Source organism: Pelophylax lessonae (genome assembly GCF_965119305.1).
Source record: "Pelophylax lessonae genome assembly, chromosome: 8".
In the NCBI taxonomy this organism is placed as follows: domain Eukaryota; kingdom Metazoa; phylum Chordata; class Amphibia; order Anura; family Ranidae; genus Pelophylax; species Pelophylax lessonae.
In genome coordinates, this window is record NC_138775.1 from 91,555,425 (window position 1) to 91,577,376 (window position 21,952).

General features: G+C 44.0%; 1 protein-coding gene across 1 annotated transcript in view; it reads right to left on the bottom strand.

The window, feature by feature from the left end:
• LOC309562057 (store-operated calcium entry regulator STIMATE-like) overlaps nt 1–21,952 on the bottom strand; it is a 161,666-nt gene that overhangs the window by 20,374 nt on the left and 119,340 nt on the right. The window contains exon 4 of the mRNA XM_082266168.1: nt 19,738–19,859. Coding sequence (XP_082122294.1) covers nt 19,738–19,859 — 122 coding nt within the window. The remainder of the gene's footprint in view (nt 1–19,737; nt 19,860–21,952) is intronic.

Here is a 21,952-nt window from a genome sequence, read left to right on the forward strand (position 1 = left end):
AGAGCCACCAGCGCGTCTGTGGCCAGGGGGTCCTGAGTGTGGGCCACAAACCTCTGCACTTTTCTGTTAATCCGAGACTCTTACAGATCTACGTCTGGAGTGCCCCAATGAAGGCACAGCTGCTGGAACACCTCCGGATGGAAAGACCATTCTCCTGGAGCCAAGGCCTGCTAACTGAGGTAATTTGCCTGCCAATTTTCCACTCCGGGAATGTGAACGGGGGAAAGAGCTAGAACAAAACGTTTCGCCCAACGAAGGATGCTCACCACCTCTAATCCCGCCAGGACACTCCTGGTGCCCCCTTGGTGATTGACATAAGCCACAGCCATGGCATTGTCCGATTGAATGCGCACTGGACAGCCCCAAAGGTACTCCGTCCAGTGAACTAAGCAAAGCCTGATCACTCTCAGCTCCAGAACATTGATCTGTAACCATGATTCCTCCAGAGACCAGACCCCTTGAGTAGAAAGCTTGCCTAGAACACCTCCCCACCCAGACAGACTGGCATCCGTGGTGATCACTGTCCAATAAATGGGAAGAAAGGATTTTTCTTGTTTGAGCGTCAGAGACCGAATCCACCATATAAAGGGACCCCCTGGTCACCTGGATCTGATTGTCCAGAGAATTTGGATCTTTGTTCCATTTGAGAAGGGTTTCCTTTTGGAGTATTCTCTTGTGGAATTGAGCGAAAGGTACCGCCTCGAAGGACAACACCATCAGTCCCAGAACTCTAATATAAGTCCGAAGGGACGACCATTTGCTGGCCAGCAACAGCTGAATCGCAGTCTGGAGCTTTTGGAATTTTTCCGGAGAAAGAAACACCCTGGCTGAGGGTGAATCCAAAGTCAGGCCCAGATAGTCCAGTCTCATTGAAGGAACCAGGGACGACTTCTGCAGGTTCACAATCCACCCAAACTCCTCCAGAGTTCTCATGGTGATCTCTAAGTTTGTCACCAGCGCCATTGGAGACTCTGCACAGAGAATCAGATCGTCCAGGTAACTCAGGACCGATATCCCCCGCTGGCATAATAAAGCCAGGACCAGAACCAACAGTTTTGTGAAGACCCGAGGGGCAGAGGCGAAACCAAAGGGTAACGCCACAAACTAGTGATCTTCTCCCACAGCAAAACGCAGGAACCTTTGATGTCCTGCACATATCGGGATGTGAAGGCAGGCATCTTTGATGTCTATGGAGGCCATGAATTCTCCTGGTGTAGGGAAGACACCACCGTGCGAATAGATTCCATCTTGAATTTTTCAACTCACACAAAGCAATTTAGTGCTTTTTGGTCCAGAATCGGACGCACTTTGCCCTCCTTAATGGGGACCGTAAACAGGTTTGAAAAAAAACCGGAACTATTACTCCTTGTTCTAACAGGTCCTGCACTGCCCCAAAGAGAGCTTGTGAGCGATCCGGGGACAGTCGCACATTGGAGTGGAAAAACCTTACCGGAGGGACAGATCGAAACTCGATCTTGTAGCCAGGCAGTATGACCTTGTGGAGCCAATTGTTTTGTAGCCAGGATAGCTACAGGTCCCGAAACCGGCAAAAACATCTTCCGTTTTCCAGATCAGGGTCGCTTGAAGCCACCCGGGGAGGCCTTGAAGGACTTTGATTCTTTATCACTCGCCCCTGAGGGACAGAAAAACTTCTTGTGGCTGAAAAGGAGGTAACCCTGTCTACGACGAGGGTCCTTACCCTTGTTAGCCTGTGGGAGAAAAGTACTCTTATCCAATGCAAGACCTTTGATAATGTCATCAAGGATAGCCGCAAACAGGCGATCACCCTGAAAAGGTAGATCAGTCAAAGCCTTCTTAGAAGTCTGATCCGCAGACCAGCATTTTAGCCAAAGTATACGCTGGAGGACCACTGCCGAAACAGACAGTCTGGCCGATAGTGGAGCCACATCCAGCGAGGCATTGCAAACAAAATGCAGCCTCTGAATCAACTGGTCCGTCAGCTCCGCATAGGCAGAGGGAAGTTTTACTCTCTCCAGGTCACAGCATAGTAACTTAGCCCATTCAGTCAAAGTTTGTGACACAAGGTCAATAGTAAACCCCGCCAGGGAGTACATATTGCGGGCAACAGACTCCGCCTTTCTATCCGCCAGACCCTTAAAGGATGGGGAATCCTCCATTGGGACCATGGTAGCTTTATTCAGTCTGGAGATCGGAGGGTCCACCGTAGGTGGCACAGTCCACTTTTTAATAAGGGACTCCTCAAAGGGGTAGCGCCTAGAAATCTGCGTAGGCACCCCAAGGGGAAGCTTTGGGCGGTCTCACTCTTTTTTGACCATGTTGTCAAAATACGTGGGAAGGGGCAAAACCTTAGCCGCTCTGCATGGCTTGTGAGTGCCAAACGAAACCTGCGTCCTCCATTTTTAGGGTCTCAAGCACAGATGCAACCAGTGTGTCCACCTGCGCCTTTTCTTGCGCGGTGGCAGAGGAAGAGGTGTCATCCTCACTATCAGAGGAGACAGGGTGCGAGGAGGTAGACCCAGCAGGGAGACCCACATCTGAGGTGGCTGAATCAGATTCAGAATCTGACACAACAGACGAGGCAGGGGTAGGTGGGGGCGTTTTCTGGCACCTCGCCCTTTACAGGCCACCTTCACCTGTGACACAAAGGATTTCAAGACCGCCAGGTGACAGGTGAACCCCCCCCCGCACGATCATTCGTCCAGTCGCCTGCGGCGCACCCCCCTCCCCCCTCCTGTCGGCCTGCGCCCGGTCCAAGCCCCCAGGAGTAGCTCCAATCACCCCATAGCCCCAGTAGTGAGGGAGGGGGGACAGATAAGGGAGGGGGTGCGAGACAGGACAGAGGGGAATTCAGGAAAGTGAAAGTCCGACTATCACAAGGAGGGGCCCGAGTCCACCCCAAAACCCCCCAGGGGGAGGGGGGGGTTTTGGCAGAACAATTTACTTACCATACCTGGAACAGGCGGATGCCATCTCCTGACAGAACCCCTCTCTGCCAAAGTGGGGGGGGGCTGTTGGCCAATAGGAACGCTTTGACTCGGGCCTAGACCCGGTCATACGCGACCTGGCGAGACGTATAACTTGCAAGGCCAGTCCCATCCGGTGGGACTATGTCACGGCTGGCTGACTTAGCACTCGTTGGCCGGCTGGGGTGACCACTGGATCTATATATCAAGCCCGTCGCCCAGATCCGGCATAGTTGCTTGTAGATCTCACGGGAAAAAATCCGGTGAAAAACTAGGAAGAAAAAAAACTATCTAGAAAAAAAACTTGCCAGGACCAGAGATCCCAGCAAGGAACTAGGTCCTCACTCCTGACTAGGCCGATTAAAACTGACATCCTATAGCAGGGAGAGAGGGTATACCCCCGGGACTGTCCATAGGCGTAGCCAGAACTTTTTTTCTGCCTAGTGTCCTACTCCTGTAGGAGGCAGTATAACCCTACTGTTATGAAGAACAGAGACGGAGTCCGTCAATGAATGATAGAGAAAGTGCCTTATTGCTTGTGTCAGTGTGAGGAATAATATGCCATTAATGGTGTCAATTAATGGATAGTGTGGGGAATGGTTAGACTTTCTTATGAGTTTTCATTCTGGTATGTGTCCCCACTGGGAAGATTCATCATTTGTGACCACTGTCACCAAAAGAGAAAGTGAGATGAAATCCAAATTTTGAGATTTGCCCCAGAACAATAGATGAGGGGAAATCGAGGGGAAGGGCATACAGATCAGTGCATCAACACAAGAGATGTTGATGCAGGGATCTCTCCCGCTGTTCTATTGTTTTTTCTAACAGGGGGACCAAGCACTGAGCTGATTGGAGGGAAGGGACACACCTTCCTCCACACAGCATACAGGAACAGAGCTGAGGCTGTCGATATACTGGAGGTTACTCCCCTGTCACTATTGTTCTCTTGGTGTCAGGAAAACTTGCTAGAAGTGATTCATGCTAATAGCTGGGGAAAGAAGTTTCGTCTTTCCATCCATTAAATCCTCTGCCCTTGTTATTTTAACTTTGGATAGTAAAACATTTTTTTTCTGCCAGTAAATGCCTTTTACAGCAAACTTCCTCTTTCTTGTCTGGTAAAAAGCCTAGGCTAATGACATCGCCCACCGTTCTCTCTCTCTTGTGAGAGTTTGCCCGCACGGGAGGGAGGGATGAGTCAAGGGAAAGCCATTGCTAGCTGCAGAGCTGTAGGGGGCTGGATGAGGGCAGAGATAACAGGAGACTGTAGAGATCTATTCATCCAGAGAGGAGAAATGTACAGGCAATTATAACCGCAACACTTTTGTTTCTGCCCCAAATTTTCATGAGCTGAACTCAAAGATCTAAGACTTTTTTTATGTACACAAAAGGCCTATTTCTCTCAAATATTGTTCACAAATCTGTGTTAGTGAGCACTTCTCCTTTGCCAAAATAATCCTTCCACCTCACAAGTGTGGCATATCAGGATGCGGATTAGACAGCATGATTATTGCACAGAAATACTTTAGGCTGGCCACAATAAAAGGCCACTCTAAAATGTGCAGTTTTGCTGTATTGGGGGGTTCAGGGGCGGTCAGAAAACCAGTCAATATCTGGTGTGACCACCATTTGTCTCATGCAGTGCAACACATCTCCTTCGCATAGAGTTAATCAGGTTGTTGATTGTGGCCTGTGTAATGTTGGTCCACTCCTCTTCAATGGCTGTGCAAAGCCACTTTCCTTTGATAGTGTATTTTCAGCTGATCCTGAATGCAGCTGGGATCCCCACCTTATATTTTTCCTTATATATTTCCCCCTTGTTACTTACCTTTGTCTTGGTTATAGAGGGGGGGGAACAAAACAAAAAAAAGTTGAACATTGGGTTGCATTGCACATTTAGACTTATTTTATTCTAAGACTATAATAGATGCAATGGTTGAATGTTGGACTTTCTCAGCATACCCTGGCTGTGGCTGGGCTGTACCAGGTTATGTACAGTGCATCTGGAAAGTACTCACAGCACTTCACTTTTTCCACATTTTGTTATGTCATAGCCTTATTCCAAAATGGATTAAATCCATTATTCTCCTTAAAATTCTACAAGCAATATTCCATAATGACAACGTGAAAGAAGTTTGTTTGAAATCTTTGCAAAAAAAAAAAATCACATGTACATAAATATTCACAGACTTTGCCATGACACTCGAAATTGAACTCAGGTGCATCCTGTTTTCACTGATTATCCTTGAGATTTTTCTACAATCTAATTGGAGTCCACCTGTGGTAAATTCAGTTGATTGGACATGATTTGGAAAGGCACACATCTGTCTATATAAGGTCACACAGTTCAGTGCATGTCAGAGCACAAACCAAGCCATGAAGTCCAAGGAATTGTCTGTAGACCTCCAAGACAGGATTTTATTGAGGCACAGATCTGGGGAAGGGTACAGAAAAACTTCTGCAGCATTGAAGGTCCCAATGAGCACAGTGGCCTCCATCATCCATCAATGGAAGAAGTTTGGAATCACCAGGACTCACCCTAGAGCGGACCACCCAGCCAGGCTTAGCGATCGGGAAGAAAGGAAGGAGAACCTTCTAGAAGAACAACCATCTCTGCAGCACTCCACCAATCAGGCTTGTATGGCAGAGTGGCCAGACAGAAGTCACTCCTCAGTAAAAGGCACATGACAGCCCGCCTAGAGTTTCCGAAAAGACACCTGAAGGACTCTCAGATCATGAAAAACAGAATTTTCTGGTCTGATGAAACAAAAATTGAACTCTTTGGCTTGAATGGCAAGCATGTCTAGAGGAAACCAGGCCCCACTCATCACCTGGCCAATACATCCCTACAATGAAGCATGGTGATGGTGGCAGCATCATGCTGTGGGGATTTTTTTTCAGTAGCAGGAACTGGGAGACTAGTCAGGATTGAGGGAAATGTCCTTGAGTGGCCCAGCCAGAGCCCAGACGAACCCGATTTAACATCTCTGAAGAGATCTGAAAATGGCTGTGCACCTACACTCCCCATCCAACCTCATGGAGCTTGAGAGGTCCTGAAAAGAAGAATGGGAGAAACTGCCCAAAAATAAGCGTGCCAAGCTTGTAGCATCATACTCAGAAAGATTAGAGGCTGTAATTGGTGCCAAAGGTGCTTCAACAAAGTATTGAGCAAAGGCTGTGAATACTTATGTACATGGGATTTTCTTTGTTTTTTATTTTTAAAAAAATTGCAAAGATTTCAAACAAAACTTCTTTCACCTTGTCATTATGAAGTATTGTTTGTAGAATTTTGAGAAAAATCATGAATTCAATCCCTTTTGGAATAAGGCTGTAACAGAACAAAATGTGGAAAAAGGGAAGCGCTGTGAATACTTTTCGGATGCACTGTATGTTCTGCACCTCAAGAGTGTTGCAAATTTCTAGAGTGCATTCTAATTTTATACCTTTTTTGGTTCTCTCTCTTGTTTGAAAACGTATGTGATCTGTTGAATGAATATGTGATGTTGACATGCAGATTGCAATGGATGTACATATTACAGTGAGGGAAAAAAAGTATTTGATCCCTTGCTGATTTTGTACATTTGCCCACTGATAAAGAAATGCTCAGTCTCTGATTGTAATGGTAGTTTTATTTTAACAGGGAGAGACAGAATAATAAAAATATACAAAAAAACACATTTCAAAAAAGTTTTAAATGGATATGCATTTTAATGAGTGAAATAAGTATTTGACCCCCTAGCAATCAGCAAGATTTCTGGCTCCCAGGTGTCTTCTATACAGGTAATGAGCTGAGATTAGGAGCACTGTCTTAAAGGGAGTGCTCCTAACCACTTTACCACCGGAGGATTTTGCTGCCTTACGTCTGGGCCACTTTTTGCGATTCGGCACTGTGCGACTTTAACTGACAATTGCGCGGTCATGCGACGCTGTACCCAAAATAAATTTACGTCCTTTTTTCACCACAAGCAGAGCTTTCTTTTGGTGGTATTTGATCACCTGTGCGATTTTTACTTTTTGCGCTATAAACAAAAAAAAAGAGCGACAATTTTGAAAAAATAACAATATTTTTCAAATTTTTTTATATGAAATTCCCCCCCAAAAAATGTGGAAAAAAAATCGCAATAAGCGTATTTTGATTCGTTTGCACAAAAGTTATTGCGTTTACTAACTAAGGGAAAGATTTCTGTCGTTTTTGGTGTTTTTTTTTGTTAATGAGTAATGGCGGCGATCTGCGATTTTTTTTGCGAGACTGCGACATTGCGGCGGACAGATCGGACCCTTGACTGACATTGACACTTTTGGGGTTACCAGTGACATTTCTACAGTAATCAGTGCTATAAATATGCAATGTAACTGTAAAAATGACACTGGCAGGGAAGGGGTTAATTTTATTGGAGAGGGAGGGGTTAATGTATGCCTGGTGCTTACTAACATGTGTGGGGGGAGGTGACAGTGACACAGGGACAGATCTCAGGTTCAGCTATGCTAGCTATACTAAGTCATGTTTTGCAAAGGGATCAAATACTTATTTCACTCATTAAAATGCAAATCAATTGATAGCTTTTTTGAAATGCAGTTTTCTGGATATTTTCTCACTATTAAAATAAACCATTAAAATGACAGACTGCTTTTTTTGTCAGTGGGCAAACGTACAAAATTAGCAGGTGATCAAATACTTTTTTTCCCTCACTTTATATATTATATTTTCACAATGTCTTAGATCTCTCAATAGCAAGATTTCCCAACAGAAATCTGTGAGCCCCTTATTGTAACAATTAGTCACTACTTTACTTCCTCAATAGATATTGCCAGTCTATGATTCAGCTCACCCAAAACTGAGATCCATTGGCATTTATTCCCTGTTAGCTGTGTATTTAAAAAGGGACAGCATTTCTTAACAGAGACATATTATTGTGGTTATACACAAGCTATGCTTCAATTTAATGTTCTATGATAGATGCTAAACACTAACAGTTGTATAAAAGAACCAGCATCTTCACAAATACCTTCAAAAGAAAATATGTTCACAAATACCAAAGCCAAGCACAGCCACTGAGCTCTGGGCAATGTCCCTTCCTCCTATTCTACAGAATCAAGCATTATCAGTGCTATAAAGTGGGTCACAGATCTCTTCATTTCCTGAAGGGAAATATAAGAAATTGCTGAGTTTAATTTTAAATCAGCCACGGGCCTGTATCCTTTTCAATGTTAACAGCTATACTGCATACAGAAAGACTGTTAACATAACATGTGCTTACTACACAACAGCTGACATTGTGCCAGGAAGCAGAACAAATCCTAGAGCAAGGAATGAGTGACTCAGACACCCAGAAAAACACCCCGAGAAGAACATTCCTACTTTAACTGGTCAGTATCCAATGTATTTAGAATTAAACATCCTTTTTATTGGTCTTCTGGGAATAAAAGTGACACAAAACTATACTGTATAAATAGCTGATGAACATCTGTGCTATCTATAGTTCAAAAGAGAATATAACATTTCCAGTCGTGGAAATGCTGTAAACATTGCTGTATATTTGGTATTAAAACTGAATCATTCCTCTAAAGAGAGAACATGATACAATGGCTATTTTGGTGATTGCACACATGCAAAAACATGTAAAAAAAACAACCCCCCCCCCCCCCCCCCCCCAAAAAAAAATGGGAAAAAACATGCACATGCACTAAACACCAATGAAGATTAAATTTGTAAAGCACCGGTCTTGGACAGAAGATAATTTACACCAAGCACCACATCCCATTTATTTATTTAGAATATACAAAAGCAAAGAAGGTGGGGACTTTAAAGCTTTAGTAAAGATTTCGTTTAAACACTTTATGTTACAGCAGATGCTGTTTAGCCAAGTTATTCGGCTTCCTCAGAAGTTTATGTAGTAAACTGAGCTGTATGGCAAACTATCTATAAAGAAATATACAAAGTGTGAAAATCTTATACCTATAGGAATTCGTATAATGATAATATAACATACAGCTTACATTTTTTCCATTACATAATTGAATTGCACAAATACTAAAGTGCTGGTATTGTACATATACCAACACACGAAGTGTAGAAAAATGCCTGTTACAACAAGAATCCAAGTGGGGGCTACACGACCTCCTGGTCTTAATGACTGCTTAAGCTTTAAGCCCTCTCTCTAAATGAATGCCCTAAGTTGACCCTTGTTTGCACAGTCAATTATGTTGTCATGTGCTACACACATATGTAATATTGTTCTACTAAGATGGATTTGTAACGTACTGCACTTTACCATTCCTGTTAGTTGGTCATTTGTAGAATGCCATTTGCCATCTTGTAAATTTATGCCATGCTGAAATTAAATGTTTCCAACATACAATAGAAGTGATGACCATGTATAATGCAGTGCACACTGATGGCCATATGGATGCCAGGGCACGGTGTTTTGATTTTGCTAACACTGTGCCAAATTTTGTCCATCCATGGCGGTGGCATTGACCCTGTCCCATGGTTTCGCTGGCAAGAGCCAACTTCGATGGCTTCTGTGGCCAACTGTAGTTGAAATGTGCACCTCCAGCCATAGGTTGTGCTGCCTCACTTGGCCCAGGCCTACTAAGACAACCATTCTTGAGTGATAGTCGCCTATGCCTCCCACCTGAGGTGGCGCAGTTTCCTTCGGATCACAAGCAGCAGTGAGAGGCATTGGTTCCATCTAAGCCTTGTCACTAATTTTGCAATTGGAGCAGTCCCTGTGCATGTGCCACTGCACTAGGTTATGTTTGCACTCCGACCATGACATTACATGCCTGGCGGGGTGGGAGGGATAAAAGGCAAGCTGGATGGCGGCCATTTTGCTGGAGTCACGAGAGAGCAACAGTTCTTTAGACATACTGCAGAGATTGTAAGTTAAACATAAGTTTACAATGTTACTAATCACCTTTGGACGGCTGACCCTCATACATGAGGGGAGGATGAAGAGAATGCATATATACCATATCATGGAACGTCCTTAAAATAATGCAATATAATGTAATTTAATTAGAAGTTGAAGCTAATAAGGTGCATAAATATGCTAATAAATATGTGACCCTATGTCAGTAAGGCTAACAATTAAAATAATAATAAATAGTAATAAAAAATATATGCACTTTCTCCTCATGTGATTGTGATAATCATATAATTCATAATGAGTAATTAAGTAACTAAAGATACCTTGTTTTTATAGGTCAATATACAAGTTCCACTTTTTTACCAACCCAAAGCAGGGTCTCAAGATGATCCTAGGTGAAGCAATATTTTAATGCAGGGCTCGACAATCCCCGGGCGCCAGGTCGCATTTGCGACTAGAATTAGCGACCTGGCGCCTGGGGGTGCCCTGCAGAAGGTGTCCTGTCATTTTTGCCCGGACTTCCGCGCACGGAGTGCACGGACTTCTGGGCCGTCCGAAAATTGAGGCCCCGGCTTTTCGGCCTACTTGAGATGACAGGCTTCCAATGGGGAACTGGCGCCCTCTTGTGGAGGCCGGGAGTAATGACTGTTGTAATGACTGTTTCCACTGCCTTTTTGTTCTCAATTCATTCATTGCCATCTCCCTGTCCAGTTAGTTACCTTTGACAGGAAGTGTGGTTATTATTATTTAATTTATTTTTTAAATGTAAAAAAAATAAAAATATATATTTTTTTCTTTTTTTTTTTTAATTATTAAAAAAATAAAAAAAAAATCTTTTTTTTTCCAATTATTAAAAAAAAAATATATATATAAATATATATCTATATAAATAGATAGATAGATTATATATATATATATATATATATATATATATATATATATATATATATATATATACTTTTTTTTTTTTTCCCTCATCGCCATGCCACAGCCGAAGGCCCCTTTCACACGGGCTGTCTGATCAGGTCCGCCTGTCAGTTTTTCAGGCAGACCTGATCGGACCCTTGATTCTCCTCTATGGAGCAGTAATCTGCCGCCATCTGATCCTGTCCACCAAAAGCAGATGGATGGTGGTTCTGTTTTCTATCCATCCCGTGGATCGGATCAGATGGCATCGGATGGAAAGAGACAGAGTCTGTTTTCATCCAATTGTGCTATAGAGGAGAGTGGGGTTCTAGTCATATTTATGTGTAAATTTAGTATCCGTTTTATTAAATAAAGCTTGGTTGTTAGTTTAAAAAAAAAAAAAAATGGCTCCTAACTTTTTTAGCTGGCTCCTAGATTTCAGGAAAATTTGTCAAGCCCCGTTTTAATGGTTCACAAATAGAAGATCTACATCTTAGCTGTTTTCAATACAACCTCATATGTAATTATGAATATTTGTTTATGTAGCCTGGACTTTTAGTTCTCCATGTGGGCATCTATCTAGCCGCTTTGGTCATCATTGTGTTGGTTCCAGACCTTGACACAAAAATAGATGATACTTCCCACTTCTCATTTTTGATCCAACAGGTAGGCATTTGTGGCATGTTCAGAGCAGTAGCCAGCACTTTGGTATATGTGCAATGCAATTAAGTAATAGAAAAATTTAGGCTGTATGTTATACTACTGTTATGCAAATTCATACTTGGTATAACATTTTCATACTTTGTTTATTTCTTCATAGATAGTTTGCCATACAGGTCAGATTGCTACATAAACTCCTGAGGAAGCCAAAAAACTTGGTGAAAAATGTTGAGACTGTTCCATCTGCTGTAACATAGAATGTGAAAGCTAAATCTGGTATTACAAAATGAACTCATCATGACTGCTGTTTTAAAAAAAAAAAATGTTTTTTTGACTTACTGTAAAATCCTTTTCTCTGAAGTTCATTGACAGACGCAGCTCCATATTCTTTTTAACCATTGGGTTAAAATAGTAGTAAGGGCAGGACACTAGGCAGGAAAATTCTTTACCATGCCTATGGGGCAGTTACTGGGGGTATACACCCACTCACTGCTATAGGCATTCAGTTTTGTTGCAAACACTGTCAGAAGAAAAAAAAAAAACCCAACCCAACTCGTATATATTGGGGGAGCGGCTGCTGCGTCTGTCAATGAACTTCAGAGAAAAGTATTTTAAAGTAAGTCAAAAATCCAGTTTTCTATTGTTCATGGACAGACGCAGCTCCATATTCTTCTTAACCATTGGGACGTCCCAAAGGAATATTAACATGAGGGGTGGGAAAACAATGCAGAAAGGAATGGAATTCCCAAAGGCTAAAATTAGCCAACCAGGTAACATGGAGCTCAACCAGGAACAACTGGAGCTCAATTAGAAACAACATACACTAAAATTCCAAAATAGACCAAATTCTCTCTTAAACAGCAGCCTGCTAAACCTTGCGGCCAAAGGAAGCATCCGAGGATGCCAACATATCTACTTTGTAGAATTTTGTGAACGTGTGAACAGACGAGCAAGTTGCTGCCTTGCAAACTTGTATTACTGACGCCTGATGGCGAAATGCCCAAGAAGCACTTGGCACCCTAGTAGAATGTGCCTTCACAGGAAAAGGTGGAACCTGACCCTAAATAAGCCTGTACCACCGTCTGCCTGATCCATCTGAATATGGTCGCAGCAGATGCAGCCAATCCCTTCCGAGTTCCTTCCATAAGGACAAAGAGTCTTATTTCCTGAAAGACTCAGTAGCCGCCAGGTAAACCCTAATTGCCCAAACCACATCCAAAGAATGCAAAACAATTTCTTTAGGATGCTTGGGCTTAGGACAAAGTGAAGGCAGCACAATGCCTTCATTCAAATAGAAATCAGAGACCCCCTTAGGAAGAAAAGACTGATTTGGTCGAAGTACCAGTTCATCTGTGTGGACCATCAGATAGGGCGCGCAGAGGTAATAGCCACCAAAAAGGCTAACTTCTGTGACAGTGTAGGCAGAGGAATCTTTCTAATGTTTTCAAAGGGAGGTTTCTGAAGGACTGACAGTACGAAGTTAGGATCCCACGGAGGTAACAGGGACCATATCGGAGGAGCCATATAGCAAACTCCCTGGATAAAGGTGCGAATCAAAGAATGCGCAGCTAAAGGACGTTGAAAAAACACCGCCAAGGCCGACACCTGGCCCTTAAAAAGGTACCCAAGGCCAACAACTGCTCAACCCCTCTCTGGAGGAAGGCCAATATCCTAGCCACTGAAAATGAGCTTGGATGCACCTTAATCGATTCACACTATGCGATATACATTTTCCATGTACGATGATAAATCTTCCTAGAGGTAGATTTACTAGCCCTCAACAGTGTAGGAATCACTGAGTCAGAAAGACCCCTATCCTTCAATACCTGGCTTTCAACAGCCACAGCGTTAAAGCCAGCGACTGTAAAGCAGGATGGAAGATCGGCCCTTGAGACCGCAGATCTTCCCTGAGAGGAAGTCTTCAAGGAACATCGGCGACCAACCTTACCAGATCGGCGTACCAAGATGGCGAGGCCAGTCTGGAGCCACCAGAATGACCGGAATCCTTTCCACCTCTATTCTGTGCAGAAGCCTTGGCAGAAGTTTTAGCAGGGGAAACGCATAGATCAGCCAATAGTGACCTCAAGGAGCCATCAGTGCATCTGTGGTGTCCGCCAGAGGATCCTGAGACCTGAGCACAAAACTCTGTACCTTCTTGTTGAGCCCCGAGGCTAACAGGTCCACATTGGGTGTCCCTCCCCCCCCCCCCCCCCGGACACACAGCAGGTGAAAACACCTCCAGGTAAAGGGACCATTCCCCCTGATCCAACACCTGACGATCTCTGTAATCCGCCTACCAATTTTCCACTCCGGGGATATGCACGGCGGAGAGAGCTGGAACAAAGTTTTCTGCCCATTTTAGGATCTCGGCTACCTCCCAGGCCACCAGGACACTCTTGGTGCCCCATTGATTGGCGTAAGCCACTGCCGTGGCATTGTCTGATTAAATTCAAACTGGACAGCCTTGTAGACTATTTGTCCTGTGACTCAAGCAAAACTTTATCGCTCTGAGTTCCAGATTATTGATTGGTAGTCTGGACTCCAGAGTCCAGGTCCCCTGAACACACATCTTTCCAAGCACTCCACTCCAACCGGACAGGCTGGCATCCGTGCTTACCACGGTCCAATACAAGGGAAGGAAGGACTTGCCCTGATGCAGAGCCAAGGAACGGAGCCACCACAGTAGAGCACTTCTTGTATTTTGACTCCGAACGGAACCATCCCGAAGGTAGACACCATCAGGCCTAGCACTCGGATGCAAGTACACAGAGGAAAAATTACTGGATATCAGCAAGCGAATCGCCCTCTGTAACTTTTGCAACTTTTTCAGAGGGAGAAACATCCTCGCTGAGCCTGAGTCCGGAGTCAGTCCCAGATAATCCGGTTTGGAAGATGGGACCAGAGTAGATTTTTTTAAAATTGATGTTCCAACCAAACTCTTGCAGAGTCCGTACAGTGATTGACAGGACTGAATGTGAGTCTGCTCTTAGGAGGAGATCGTCCAAGTACCCCAGTACCGCAATCCCCCGGCTGTCACAGTAATGCCAATATCAGAGCCAACACTTTGGTGAAGACCCTGGGAGTGGAGGCGAGACCAAAAGGGTAACACCACAAAATAATAACGCTCCTCTCCTACAGCGAAGCGAAGAAAACGCTGGTGTCCAGCGTAAATAAAGATGTGTAGATATGCGTCCTTGATATCGATGGAGGCCAAAAATTCCCCTTGGTGTAAGGATGCCACTACCGTGCGAATGGACTCCTTTCGAAACTTCTGTACCTGCACAAAGCAGTTTAGAGCCTTGAGGTCCAGTATTGGACACATTTCCTTTGGCCTTCTTTCCTGGGAACAGTGAACAGGTTTGAATAGAACCACTGAAATCGTTCCAGAGAGGGAAAAGGAACAATCACCCCCTTGCGACAGCAGATTTGTACTGCCTCGTAGATCCCTTAGCTGATCTGGAGACAGGCGCAGATTGGACGGAAAAAATCTGTCCGACGGTTGAGATCTGAATTTGATCTTGTAACCCAATCGGATCAGTTCGTGGACCCATTTGTCCTGAATCAAGGAGGTCCATGGTTCCGGAAAGAAATTAAGACGTCTCCCCACTCCAGTTACGGGTGAGGGCGCCCCTTCATGCAGAAGGGGATTTGTCTGCAGATCTGAAGGGCCTGCTCTCGGCTTCCCTGACCACGTCTTTTTGGAACCCCCAGATGATCTAAAATGGCTTAGATCCTTTCTCCTGCGTGCTGAAAAATAGGGGCCCAGTCTGTGATGCGGAGACTTGCCCTTAGCAGACTGAGGAAGAAGACTACTCTTCCCACCCGTAAGCCCTTTCATAAGTTCATTCAACGAACCACCAAACAGGCGGTCCCCTGTAAAGGGGAGATCTGACAGAGCCTTTTTAGAAGCCTAGTCCGCAGTACAGCTTTTTTTAGCCACACCATGCGTCCAATGGTCACCCATACCACAGAAATTCTAGCCGCAAGGGAAACCACATCACATATAAATAGTAAGGCTTGGACCATTTATTGACTACAGCGTCCGCAAAGGGGTAGCGCTTCTTAAAGCGCTTCGGCACCATTAATGTGTTTAAGGTGCCCCCACTGTTCAGTGACAATTTTGTCAAAAAGTTCAAGGGAAACAAGGGAAAACCTTTTCCGAGTTCTGGGATTTGCATGAGCCAAAGGACACCTGCATCCCTGGTGCTGTAGAATCATCCGCCATTTTTAGAGTTTCCCGCACTAACACTAAGTGCCTCCACCAGCGTGTTTTCCCGTAGGGCTGTAGATGAGAAAAGTTCATCCTTGCCATCAGAGTGCGATGACGCAGATCCCTCAGTGTGAATTGCGTCTGTGGTGGCCATATCAACCTCAGAATCTGAGGATACAGATGAGGCAGGTGAGGGCAGTGGGCGCTTTCTACTAGTCCTCTTTTTTAGGACCAAATCAGCTTTTGACACCAGGGTTTCAAAAACAGCCACTAAGGCAGATAAGGGTTGTTTACCCCGGAGGTCCCTGCAACACCAAGGAGGGGATCAGTAGGCGAGACTTTCTCTTTAAGAATACTGCAGAAAATGGCCCCACACCAATGCACCAGCGTTACTACAAGTCCCAACACACTAAACTGCAATACAGCAGATTGGGAGAGCGACATACAGGGACCCCAATCGACTCACCACCACCCGATATCAGGGAAAGCAGAGCTGGCCTAAAATGTGTAGAAAAAATGATCTTCCCAGTTAGAGGAAGTACCTGGGTCAGCACTAGAGTTAAAGCCTTGCCACTCACTGCTGTACATTGTTCTCAGACTACGAGAAAATGGCCGCCCAATGCATTTCAATGGGGAGGTCACGACTAAATTGCTGCCCAAAGCATTTCAATGGGAAACTACTAAAAGATGGCTGCTTAGCCTAATACTGCAGATCTACTGGTAAATGGCGGCATCCACGGCACACCATCCCCTGAGGGATCCAGCGATCATCAGGCATAGGGAGCCCTGGCAGGGACCCCCACCAGGATTAAACCCCCCCCAAAGGATCACGCGATCAGCTGCATCTGCGTGCCCCCCGAGGGCCCCCATCGCCTGCTACAGCCCCTGCACCGTACCCGGCTAAGGTAGGGACCCCCTATGAAATAGTGGGGAGGATGGCCTGAGGGGGGAGCCTTGGATGGTCGATGATCCCTAGGGACTCCACATACAAGGGGGGACATTGGGGGTAACCCGAGAGTCTGACAGTCCCAGGGAGGGGCCCAGGTCCCCCCCCACCCCCGAGACCGACCGCAAGAGATCTGGGGGGACACTACTCACCATACCAAAGATAAATCAGGTGGGCGCCACCCTGGACAGACCACATCTCCATCCGGGCTGGGGGTGCTGACCGCCAAGGGGTACGCTGCGACTCAAGACAAACCAGGTCATGTGCGTCCCAGAAAGGTGGTTTCACTCGCGGGCCAGCCCCCGTCCAGTGGTGCAATGTCGTGGCGAGGCCTAGCGCGGAGTTGCGACATGCACACGCTCGCTGGCCAGACTGGGAGGCCATAAGGATCTAGAATATTTAGTCCGATGCCCAGCCGTTGACTGTAGTTCTCTAAGGAACATATCTAGCTAAAAAATAAAAAAAAATTTAGACACAAGGTTCCCTTTCTTACATAAAAAACATGCTAGGACTGAAATCCTAGCAGGAACTAGGTCCTTACTCCTGAACAAGGTAGGAAAAAAAAAACTGAATGCCTATAGCAGAGTGAGTGGGTGTATACCCCCTGGGACTGCCCCATAGGCGTGGTAAAGACTTTTCCTGCCTAGTGTCCTACTCCTGTAGGGGGCAGCATAACCCTATGCTTAAAGCGGAGTTCCACCCTCGTTATACATTTTTTTCTAAAAATACCCCCGGGACAGTCAGGGCTAGTACATTCCACAATGGCTAGCCTCTGATCTGTCCCGGGTTGCACTTACCTTTCAGGAGAAATACTTACCTTGAAATTGTCTTGTCCAGCGCTGCCATCTCAGGTGTGGGCAGCTTGAAGCCAGCGCGATCCTCTTCCGCGTCCTCTTCCTTCTTCTTTGGTCCCACGATGCACTGCACCGGCCCCGACGTCACTTCCGGGTCACGCGCGTCATCGCTCCACAGCTTCTGGGCATGCCCAGAAGCTGTTTAGAAGGGAATGACGCGCGCGCCCCGGAACTGACGTCGGGGCCGGTGCAGGCGCAATGATTCCTGGGAGCGATGACGTTCAGCTCCCAGGAATCATTGCAAAAGCCAGGAAGTGACGAATCGCCGTGGCCGCCGAGGGGAGGAAGAAGGAAGTAAGGTGAGTATATTTTCTCTAAAAGGTAAGTGGAAAAAAAAAAAAAAATTGCGATTATCCATTTGTTTTTCAGGTGACCGGGAGCGAGAAGATGGAGGTAAGTATAAATTTCGGGTGGAACTCCGCTTTAAGAAGAATATGGAGCTGCATCTGTCAATGAACCATAGAGAAAAAAACTTTTATTATTAAAATAAACTGTTACATTTTAAACAATTGTGTGATAATTAGCATATTAAAATAAACTGTTACATTTTAAACAATTGTGTGATAATTAGCACTTTTTAAGTCCCGTTCTTTGCTTTTGTTTATTCTCAATGTAGAACAAAGTTTCCACTTAGCACTGACACAGAGTAAGATTTGCACTGAGCAACAATGGAAAGGTAATGTTTCACTGAGCACAACTGCATAGGAGTAAAATATAATATTTATACTTTTATCAATTGTTATTTCTACACACGTTGTGGATCAAAAAAATAATATTTCAGGGGTTCCCCGAGATCTGAAAACATTTTCAACTGTTCCACCAGAGTAGAGAGGCTGAAAAAGACTGGAGTAGTGTCATTGTATTTGTAAAGGAAGTTTGAACACACGGGTTTTAAAAATTTTGCAACAAAATACAAATACGGACTGAATTGCTTTCTATTCTTAGACCTGAATTTTAAAATGAAGTAGAAAAGGGAAGTGTGTACCCGATTCTCTGCCTTCTTGCATGCTCACTGAGACACCAAAACTCCCAGGCTCCCTGCTGTGCAGGATAGACAGAGGCAGTAATGTGCAGGAAACTGGAAGATATGACAGTAGCAGTGGCTCCCTGCCCAACCCAGAGACTGATGCCGCTCTCTTTGTGCTCACAGTAGTGCAACTGTGGCAGTGTGGGGGAAGTATTCCATTCCCGATCCACCTAGTAAACCTATGAGATTAGTGCAGTGCTAGCCCCTCTTCACCACAAATGTCCAAGTGCCAGCTGTCAGTCTGAAGCCTGTGGGGGCAGCTGAGTGTGCGAAGTCCATGTTGATAGTGCGCTGAGGAGAGTGGCTACATTTTCACATTAGGGCCATGTAGAGCAAGTACAGCCACTCTCCTAGAGGAAGTTGAAGCAGGGGAGATTTTAAAAGTATTTTCTGAACATGCTGTCAGGTGTTACCATTAGAACAGACACAGATGGGTCCAAATAAAGGTACTGAGTATGTATGTTTTTTAGAAAAATAAAAACATAGAAAAATGACAGAAAAAATCAAGTCTGCCTGTTTTTTTTAATACATGTTTTGTATTTTTTTTTTCCCTTAACTTTTTTGTCTGAGTATAGACCTAGGTTTGTCCCATGCATTTTTTAAACCACTTAGGCCCTGTTCACACCTGAGTGTTTTTGAGCCCATAAAAAGCTCATCTGTGAAAACCCAAAACGCCCAACAATCAAAATCCCATTCATTTCAATGGCCCCTGTTCACATCTTAAGTTTTGTCAGTTTTGTCCCCTGTAGCAAAACGCCTGTAGCTCAAAAAAGTACAGGAGCTTCTTTTTGGGCTGAACAAGAGCTGTTCTGGTCCCATAGGAATGCATTAAACGCCGTTATCTGCGTTTCACCGGCGTTTTTCAAACACACAGGTGGTCACAACCCCTTCCTTTTAGCACAGCCATTTTTTTACATAAATCAAAACGGCTGCAAAAAACGCCCCAAAAAAACGCTCATAAAATGCCCTAAAAACACTCATAAAAAAATTCAACAAACGCCAGAGAAACGCCCGAAAAATGCTTGAAAAAACGCCTACAAAAACGCCCAAAAAATGCCTGAAAACTATACGCTCAGGTGTGAATGCAGCCTTAGTGTTCACTGACTCCCTGACCACTGCTGGAAGTCTATTTCAAGTATCAACTACCCTTTCAGTGAAATAATACTCTCTACGCTTGGTTTTGAACTTCCCTCCAGTTTTAATATATTGGGTCCAATGTCCCTTTAAATTCTGATGACAACTGGTAACCCAGTTCCAAGGGAAAAAAAACAACAATGTACACGTAATCTAACATAAATCACAAATGTAAAGAAAACAATGTACCGTATTCTCCAAACCGTAGGGAGTCCCACTGTCTCCATTCCACTACACAGCTTATCACTCTTACACCCGCATAAATCAGCAGCATGCCCAGAGTGGCATCCAGAAGGAAATTTATTAAATACCTGAAACCAATAAAAAACGTCAAAAGTTATGCAACATACCTAAAAAACATGGAGTTGTAAATGATATAGTGGTATTGCACACACTTACTTTACATTAAAGTGTACGTTTCCCCAAATATTCATATCACATATAGATGTCTGTCTTTTCATGCTATTCATGTATCAAGTTGATAACATCTGCATCTCTTTGTTGCTTTCTGCATATAAATGCATGTTTCTTACTGTCAATTCAATGGCTAGAGTATAATGACTAGGTGGCTAGAGGTGTGATTGGCCATCATCCCTGAAAAATTATGAAAAACATACTGAATCCCCCTGATATTGGATTTTAAGGGCAATCCAAACAGATTTGTATAAAAAGTAGAAATTTTATTCAAAAGATATATAATTTCTTACAGAAGAACAAACATTTATCAAAAAGTAGGTAAAAAGAATAGGAGGTTGGGACTTTGAGTGAAAGACGTGATCATGCTGTCAGGAAACAATTGGCATGTTTATTGGTACATACAGTTCAATATAACATATACAATGTTTACAAAAAATGATATATTATGAGAGTTGATAAGTGATCCCACAGTCCAATTGCATAGAAATCAACAGAGTAGGATTCCGTATATGATAGAGTATTGGAGAGTATACATAGCATCATAGGATGAAAATCCAAGTAGTAATAAAAAAGTAGTAGAATTTAAAACATCATGAACTCAACGCGTTTTGTGGCCCAAATCGCCACTTCATCAGGAGCAGATGTAAAAATCTAAAAAGAAACATATAAGGAAATTGGCACAGTGTTGATAATATGAATTGGAAAAGAGGGGGGAGGGAGAAGGGGCTAAACCCCATACATACCCACACTTATAAAAGGCTCAGTTGGTAATTGGAAAGGAGAGTGGATTTGTCCCAATGAGCTCCCCCCAGGGAGCTGAAGGCGCACAAGGCCGGCGGGCCAGGCAGAGCCTGCCGCACATATGATGGGTGTGGGCTGAAGTGGGCGTAGTAAGAAGTCAAGGATATGTGGCAGCATGGAAGGATATTTATCAAAAATATATGTATATATATGTAATGGTATTAGTAGTAATACAAAGTATAAAGGATAAGAGTCACCATGGTGCTGCAACAGAATGAAATAAAAAGGGTAAGAAGTTGTATGTAGTGATATATAATATATTATGGTTATAACATAAATGAATAAAGGGTATGTGGTCCTGTAGTATAGTATAGCATAATGCATAAAATTATGTAGTAATATATAATGTATTATGGTTATAACATGAATGAATAAGGGGTATATGGTCATATAGTATAGTATAGCGTAATGGATAAAAATTATATATATATGATCATGTATTATAATATGGTATAATGGATAAGGAATGTGTAGAAGATTTGTGGTATGGCATAAATGAGAGAGGGATGTGTGAACGTGTGTTATGGTTATGGTATGAGTGGATAAAAAGTGTGTAAAGAGGTGTTATGGTCCAACATAACAAATAAAGAATATATGATAGTGTGTATTGTTATGATAACATAAAGGGGTGAACAATATGTGGTAGTGTATTGTGATATAGCATGAATAAAGAAGGAAGAGGGGTGTTACCAAAACCAAGGAAATGACTGAACAACCAGGTGAAACAAAATAATTGTAAAGACCCAAACCAAAAGGGAGAAAAAGGTTAAGGAAAGGTGTAACTGAACAGGAGATCTGAGACCGAAAAAAATAAGATACCAGCAAGTGAAGCCCAGACTCCAATACACGGTGCTCCACATCCGCCAGGAAGCCGCCAGACAAAGTGAGCCCAGCGTCGCGCTCAGTGCACAGGAGAGACAACCAGGGACGGGACACGCCAGCAGGCATGGCCGTCTCCTGTGCTGTCTCATAAGCACTGAAGGAGGAAACCAACCGCCGGCGCAATGGCGTCAGAGTGACGCCATGAGTCGGCGTGGGGCGTGGCTCATACATATATGGTTAAGGATTGAATCAAAAGTGGCAAAGTGGTATTCCCCAGCTTGATGCAGTTTAGATATTACCACAGAAGGGGAATCCCCTTCTGTTGTTTCCTGTCAAATTTACAGCATCAAGCTGGGGAATACCA